This window comes from Microcaecilia unicolor, unplaced genomic scaffold (assembly GCF_901765095.1).
Source record: "Microcaecilia unicolor unplaced genomic scaffold, aMicUni1.1, whole genome shotgun sequence".
Classification (NCBI taxonomy): domain Eukaryota; kingdom Metazoa; phylum Chordata; class Amphibia; order Gymnophiona; family Siphonopidae; genus Microcaecilia; species Microcaecilia unicolor.
Window position 1 is genome coordinate 900,655 of NW_021963571.1, and position 8,157 is coordinate 908,811.

At 49.2% G+C, this 8,157-nt stretch overlaps 1 protein-coding gene across 1 annotated transcript; it reads left to right on the plus strand.

Annotated features, from left to right (window-relative positions):
• Positions 1–983: 983 nt before the first annotated feature.
• On the plus strand, positions 984–7,665 carry LOC115459439 (HAUS augmin-like complex subunit 3). The gene is made up of 5 exons (XM_030189261.1): positions 984–1,051; positions 3,545–4,473; positions 4,796–5,238; positions 5,348–5,564; positions 7,402–7,665. The coding sequence occupies exons 2-5, from the start codon at positions 3,553–3,555 to the stop codon at positions 7,627–7,629; spliced, it is 1,809 nt and encodes a 602-aa protein (XP_030045121.1). The 5' UTR covers positions 984–1,051; positions 3,545–3,552; the 3' UTR covers positions 7,630–7,665.
• The last annotated feature ends 492 nt before the right edge of the window (positions 7,666–8,157 follow it).

Here is an 8,157-nt window from a genome sequence, read left to right on the forward strand (position 1 = left end):
TACATACCCTGGGAATAGTACATGCGAAATGATCTCATGCATTTTCATTGTGGATATCCTGAAAATCTGACTGGCAAGGGGGTACTCCATGACTGGACTTGGGAAACATTGTCATAAGGAACAGGTTAGTCCAGTCTAGTTTTGCCCTATTGCATAGTTCTGATTGATCCAGTGAAGTCCCTAAGGCAGTGTTTCCCAAGTCTGATTGGCTGTGGGATTACCAGCAAGATAGCCAGTTTAGAAAGCCTACACCAGTGAAATAAGCAGAGTTGTGATGAGAATGACAGACCCATCCAGCGAGCCGGGTCCTAGAGGACAGTCTAGACAGTCCCTGTTTATGAACGTACATCCCAGTGCATTGTGGGATCTGTAGTAGGCCAGCTGTTCCATTTCCATCAATACTAATGTTCCCAAAATACACAGGGTCAGGGGCGAGTCAGTAGCAGCCAAGGAGGTTTGATAACAGGAGACGGCATGAGCCTATCTGGCCCAGTATGTGGACTGAAGCCAGTAGGTAGAGCTTGTCACCCTATCAATTTAATGGTTTTGGGTGTACCAAGATGGTGGTGGCTTCATTGGGGAGAATTAAACCCACCTTGGGTGGAGTAGGTGGAGCCTTGTGACATCATGCCGCCTCCTGTTATCAAACTTCCTCGGTAACAGCATGGAGTTTTCTTCCAGAGTTTGGAGTATATATTAGGAAGGGGGTGGGGGTATTTTAGATTTAGATTGTGTTTCTGTGATAGTATGGTTAATAATTATGTATGTTTTTAAATTGCAAACCGCTTGGTTTAAGCAGGTATAAATGTTAACAAATAAATAAATAGATTTAAAACCCTGGTAAGGAGGTTGTGCCCCTCCAATCAGCTGGTGCTGTGAGCCAACATAACTGCTCATTAGCTGAGGACTCCAACACATGATTCCCCTTCTATACCTGAGACTTTAGCTGGGAAAGCTGTTAATAACCTTTGGGTGGGGTTTAGGGGCATCCACCCCCTTTCCCTTATAGCTTGGATCTTCAAGCAAGTGGAAAGACTGTGTAGTGCTGAAGGTACTGAGGATGGGAGATGAATGGCTGTGGGTGGGTAATTCAATGAGAGAGAGAAGGGAGTAGATCTCAAGGGTTGCTGAGGATAAGAGATCTGCGGTAATGGATAGGAGAGAGAAAGAGAGAAGGGGTGGCCTTCATATGTTATTGAGGGTGTGAGATCTGGGGTGGTGGGTGAGAGAGAGGTGCAGTAGACGTCATGAGTTGCTGAGGCTGACTCTCTGCGAGATAGTCTTGTGAGCTCAAAATCTGAACATCCAGACTGTTTACTATCTCCAGAAATATTAAGGGAGTAGATAAAATGACTACTTTTGGCTGTGAAAGTGGAGCTACAATAGTCTTGGATTCCAAAAATGAACTTTACTTAATTTTAAGCCCAAGTTACTCTCTTCTTGTTTCTAATTTTCATTAGTGATGTGATTTTTTCCTTTGGTATTGTGCCTTGGACAAGAGATTGGATTATATAATACTAGTAAGAAAGGCCCGGTTCTCAATCAAATGAAACAGGTGCTAGCAAGGGTTTTATCTATTTGTTTTGACCTGAACTGTTTTAATATATGTTTTTGTGTTCTCTTTGCACTAAACACCTTTTTCTTTGAGCTTCTGCTCTTTTTTTTTTTTTTTGTTCCTTGTCTCTGTGTTGCTCTTCATTTTGAATAGTTGTTTTTTGTTCTTTCTGCCATTGTGTGTGACAGAGTTTGAAACAGAAAGATAGACAGATTTTCATAGAAACTTTGTTCAAATTGTGAAATTGTTTAGTTTTTTTTTTTGTCTTTTTTTGTGAGGGATAGGGTATATGTGAAAGAGAGAGTGACTGAGTGTGATACAGTCTGTGTATGGAAGTAAGTGAGTGTATGAGAGAAAGTGTGTTTGAATCTGTGTGTGTGGCTGCGAGTAACAGACTCTGAGTGTCACAGAGATCTTGTGTGTCTGTGAAAGTGATATAGTGGGTGGGAACTGAGACGATGGGGGCGACTGTATGTGTGTGGGGGGGGGGGGTGAACTGTGTGTCACAGAGAGAGATCATGTGTGTATGTGTGAGATAAGGGAGGTTTTCTAACAGGTTGTTACATTTTTTTTCTGTCAGAATGACTGACAGAGGGGAAGGTTTTAGATGTTGCATGACAGTGTGTGTGTGTGTCAGTAATTGTGTGTGTGGGGGTGAACTGTGTGTGTTGTGTGTCACAGAGACAGATGGTGTGTGTGAGACGGGAGGTTTTCTGACAGGGTGTAACTTTGTTTTTTATCTGTCAGAATGACGGGGGGGGGGGGGAGGTTTTAGATGTTGCATGTGTGTGTGAGACAGGGGAGGTTTTCTGTCAGGGTGTTACTTTTTTTTTCTCTGTCAGAATGACAGGTTGGAGTGATGGGTTTGTTGAAGTTTTTGTGGGGCTGAACATCGCGTTTCCTGTTGCCTGGTTTCCAGTTGTGAATCGTTTTTGTGTGGTTGCCATTTTTTAGTGGCAGCAGGCTGGCTGACGGTTTCTTGTTGTTTCGCGGGGCGTGCTGCAGGTGGACTCGCAGTGCTGGGCGGTTTGGCAGCTTTGGTTTTTTTGCCGGCTGCCGCTTTTGACTTGCAGCAGTTGGGCGGGCGATCTGGCGGTTTGTTTGGGTTTTTTCGGGGCGGGCTGCAGGTTGTCTCGCGCTCCTGGGTGGGTGGGCTGGCGTTTGCGTGTGTGTTCCTGTGTGGGCAGGCTGGTGTTGGCATGCTGTATCGCGCTGCCTAGAGGGCGACGTGGGCGCCGAGCCGGGGACCCTCGGCTGCACGCTGTAGGAAGCGCGGGGCAGTAGCAGTGGCGACGGCCATTGGCGCATGAAGATTTCGAAGTGGCACAGGAGAGAGCGGCTCGTGAGCCAGGAAGTCTTCCTCTGGTTTTTGCTCTTTTTTTTCTTTGCTTTTATTTTCCCTGTACATTCGATGAAGCTGCCTGGGCCTGCACTGCAGTTGCTTGGGCTCTCTGGATGACGTCATCTGAGGCTTCAGTCCCAGGCACAGCCAATCAGAATGGAGGCACGGACCCAGGCAGCTTCATGGAATGTTCATGGTGCAAATTATTATATAGGATTTTGCTTATGTTGTTATGCATACACTGGATAAGTAGGTCTCTACTAGGGTGTCTGTGTGGTTGCTGTCCATTGCCTACTGTTGCTGGCTGATCCCTTTTCTGGCATTTTGTGGTATGAATTTAAGAACTGGGCTTGTTGTAACTTGCTCATCATAGAGGAAGGAACTTAGTTTTTCCCTGTAGAAAATAAATGCTGATGTGTGTAAACCAAAAAGCCCTGTGACCCAGCTCTGTAGCATAGTGATGGGGTTTCTGTTTGTGTGTTAAGATCATTTAGTGCTTAAAACCACTCCTCCCCCCCCCCCACTAAAAAAAAGTCAACGCTCTTTAGGTGAGTCACTTTCTTTCCCTGTGCCCCAGACCCAATACCTTGTGACCTTCCTCCTTCACCCATGGTACAACCTTTTAACCTTTCTTCACTTCTTCCCAGAATGCACCATGTTGCCCAGGCGGCGGTCCAAGGGGTTCCTGCTGGATGTGGTCAGCAGAGGGACAGCCTTTGTGGAGACCTTGCAGCAGACTGGCTATCCCAAGGTGGGCGCCCTGAATGGGCAGGATTTCGATTGGATGTTTGAATGCGTGGAAGCGGAGCAATTCCTGGAGTGGTTCTGTCACGGCGTGGATGAGGGCAGCTTGCTGGACACGCAGCGCAGGGAGGAGTACGAGGCCCTACTGGAGGCTGGATATCCCATTCTGGAAGGGCCAGCGCTGGAGGAGGTCCTGGGTACCTGCAGAGAGCCACTAAGGTTGACGGGCCTACAGCCATTGGAAGAGGAGGAGAAGAAGCCTCTGGAGACTCTGGAAGAAGAGCTGCAGCAGCTTCGCACCACCCGAAACCTTCTGCTGAGGAACCGAAACAAGCTGCAGGTCCGGGCATCACAGCTGAAGCATAAACAGTGCCGGTTGAGTGCTGAGGAGGAGCTGTTGACCAGGGCTCTGAGAGAGGTCATGTGGACCCTGGAAGAAGAGGGAATGAAGATGGATGCAGCTCTTATGAAGTGCCGACAGAAGGTGCTTCAGCTGGTACAGCACTGCTCTTGCAGGGGGGAGGAGGTGGATGGAGGCACCCTCCTTCCACTGACCTCTGGTCTGGCACTGGACCTGTTTGTGGAACTGGAGCAGAATCATGAGGATGATATGGTGCAGAAAGCCAAAGAAAAGCTGCATGGGCTGGCAGAGGTCACGGAGATTCCAGTTAGGGAAGCGCTAGATGGCAGCCATACTAATAGGAAGGAAGCCCTGTGGGAGGAGCTCAACCGGCTACGGCTGTGTCATGTCAGCGGGCAATGGGAGCGCCTCTCCCTGCAGGTGGAGCTGCAGAGCACTCGGGCTGGACTGCAGTGGGCTGAGAGAGAGAAGGTATAATTCTGTCTCATGGTACAGATCTGAACTCCAGTGCTTATACACCCCCTGACTGCTTGGGTACTGCAGAGTGGAAGTGGAGCACAAAGCTCAGGCTGTGTTCGTCATTTCCACTCCCCTCCCCACCCCCAATAATACTATTGGACAGTCACATTTTGGTATTAGAACCAGATGGGGAAGGAGAACAGGTGTTTTTGTCAGGGGGAGATAGGCTAGGGGTAACTTCACTGGGATAGGCAGCTATAGTGTTGTAGATCTAAGCCAGTTCTGATTTTGTGGCTTTTTCTCTGTGTGGGATTTCTCTCCATGTATCCCTTAGGTGCTGACCAGCATGGAGGATCCCAGCAGCCAAGTCTCATGGCTATCAACACAGCTGCCGGCACTTGAGCGGGATCTAGAAAGACTAAAGGGGGAGAGGCTTCCGCCCCTGCTCCGAGACAACACCCACTGCTTTTCCCTCCCTGTTCTGCAGGGAGACATGGACATGGAGGACTTGTGGCTGCAGTATGTCTCCTCTCTGCAGGAGCAGGTGACGGCCAGGCTCCTGCATCGGTGGTCCCGACAGGAGATCCTCGGTCTGGCCCTACAGCTGGAGTGGAGGGACCACCGACTCACAGCCAGGCTTCTGGAAGAACTGCAGGGAATGCTAAAAAGCCATGAGGGGGCACTGCAGGATAGACTGACCACCTACGGAGACCCCAAACTTTCCAGCAGGCGGGGATCCAAGGTCCGCATTGCGACCCAAGACCACACAGCTTTGAAGTAAGTCTTTCTCTGTAGCCTCTTGCTGTCTCGCTCCTGTCTCTGCCTTTGGAGGATGTTGGATGATGCTCCTGCCTCTCTCACGCTGCCTCTCCCTCCTTTTTCTCAGGCTGTGGGAGATGCTGGATGACCCCCCAGATCAGAAACAGCTCTTTCAGAAGTATGACAGCCTTTGTCTGCGAGGCATGTGGCTGAGTGAGGAAGTGACATGTCTGCAGGAGAAGCTCAGAGAAGGGGTCCCACAGCTCCCAGCTCTGGAGAGGGACTTCGAGGCCTTTTACAGCCTGATGTATGGAGACTCAAAGCGGCTGATGCTCAATGCAAAGGTATATAATGTTTTCTGTTGTTGCTGCCACCTCATAAGTACATAAGTATTGCCATACTGGAACAGACCAAAGGTCCATCAAGCCCAGCATCCTGTTTCCAACAGTGGCCAATCCAGGTCACAAGTACCTGACAAGATCCCCAAAAAGTACAAAACATTTTATGCTGCTTTTATACCAGAAATAAGCAGTAGACTTTCCCCCAAGTTCATTTTAGTAATGGTCTATGGACCTTTCCTTTAGGAAGCTGGCCAAACCCTTTTTTAAACCCCGCTAAGCTAACCGCCATTACCACATTCTCTGGCAACAAATTCCAGAGTTTAATTACACATTGAGTGAAGAAGAATTTTGTCCGATTCATTTAAAATTTACTATTTTGTAGCTTCATTTCATGCCCCTTAGTCCTAGTATTTTTGGAAAGAGTGAACAGACGCTTCACGTCTACCCGTTCCACTCCAAAAAGTGGGTCCCTGAGCACTGCAGAAAATCCTACCCTAGAGGTGCAAGTGTTAAGAGATGCAGCCTCCCCCAGGGTGTAGTGGCAGAGCAGTGCTGGAAACCTTCCCCTGATGAGGATTGAGATGGGAGTATACAGTACAGGCCATATGCTGTGGGGTACCGGTTCCGGAGTACCCCTTCCCAGTCATGTTTTCAAAACAGTGGCATTCCTAGGGGGGTGGACACCCGGGGCGGCGCCCCGCCCCCCCCAGGTGCAGCACCCCCCCCCCGGGTGCACGCCGCTGGGGGGGGGGGTGCCGCAGCGCGCGCCTGCTCAGAGTTCCCTGACTTCGCGCGTTCGCTGCAGATCCCTCTGACCCGGAACAGGAAGTAACCTGTTCCAGGGCAGAGGGAGCTGCAGCGAACGCACAAAGTCAGGGAACTCTGAGCAGGCGCGCGGCACCCCCCAGCGGCGTGCACCCGGGGCAGACCGCCCCCACCGCCCTCCCCCTTGGTACGCCACTGTTTCAGAATATCCACAATGAATATGCATGAAATATTTGCATATAATGGAAGCCGTGCATGCAAGTCAAAGTTCATGTATATTCATTGTGGATGTCCTGAAAAACTGACTGGCAAGGGCTACTCTAGGATTGGCTTTGGGGCTCACAAGATTATAGAGGTTGCAGGGTGCAATGGCTGTGTGCTGTATAGGATAGCTTAGTTCCAGACTGAGAATAGGGGGAAGGGAGGGGATCACCAGCCTCCAGAATGGAAGGCTCAGGGCAGGGCAGGTGTCCCAGTCCATGTGATTATGTTTTTACAAGATTGGTCTGGGTGGGGTTGATCGATTCTGAGTTAATTTATCAAAATCTCAAGGGCGGCTTAGAGGTCTGAAAACTGATCTTGGCTACAAGGACTGAAGGTTTGCCAAGGGCAGCTAATACCTGACCCTTATCCCCAGTTCCAGACTGTGAGTCTTGGTTGGGGGAGGAGGTGATGAGGTTGCAGTGCCAATCACAGACTGTTATGGGGTGGGGAGGGGATGCTGGGTGGTATGCTAGCCCTAGACTAACTGAAGCTCAAGTGGAGGGAGGGGGGAGGAAGAAGAGCACCATTATGTATGGTAGATATCCCAGCCTCATAATGAGGTTCATGGAGGGCTCATGTGCTATGAAGTGTCCAGATAAAGGCTATGGGGGAAGCGGGGGTCATGTGGGGTATCCTAGGCCCAGATTGGAGTTACAGGTGAAGGGGCCCTGGCATTAAGGAGTGGTCACTGTAGACTGTGAGGCTTGAACTGGGGCAGATCCATTCTACCAGAGGAGGAGCATTACAGGGGTTGTGTGTTAGACAGAGGTGAACATTCTGTGTGTAACTTTAATAATTCTTGCTGTGACAGGAGGTGTCGGAGTCCATTGAAGAACTGGATGCTGCAATCTCACAGCTCCACCAGTCTGTGCTCACGATCCAGTCTAACCTGAAGGTGAAGAACCGCTCGCTGCTGGACCCCTACGCCCGGGAGGAGCGCAATCTCTATACCTACTTCTTCCGTGACCCCGACCGGCTGAGGGAGGAGGTAGAAGCCCTGGAGCAGAGGGTCTGTGAATTCTCTGAAGTACCGGCCTAGGTGGAACTCCTAAATCCCAGATTATAAAGCTGTAAATAAAAAAAAAACCACAAAAGAAATCAAGAGCAGTCACTATGCAGTCTCTCTCTTTCACTTGTACATGTTACTATCCTTGAGCCTGGTCGGTATCAACTTTCAGGATCCTCTAAGGAGGGATCTAGAATTTGGTAGCTAAGGTTTAATGTTAGAGAGGGGGTGAAATACTTTTTTTTTTTTTTTTTTTTTTTGCACAAACAAAGCGTGACCTGGGCATAACTGTTTTTGATCCTAAGGTGGCCAAAGGGGTAGAAAAGTTGATGGTAAAAGCCAGAAGGATGATTGAGTGCATAGGGAGAGGAATGGCCAGCAGCAAAAAGAAAGTGATAAAAGACCCTGGTGTGGCCTCATTTAGAATATTGTGTACAATTCTGAAGACCCCCCACCTACCCAAAGATATAAACAGGATCAGCCCTTAACCAGTTAGCTTAACCAGCCGAATAGGACCGTATAAATACCAGGCCTATCTTTGGCTCATGTAACTTAACTAGT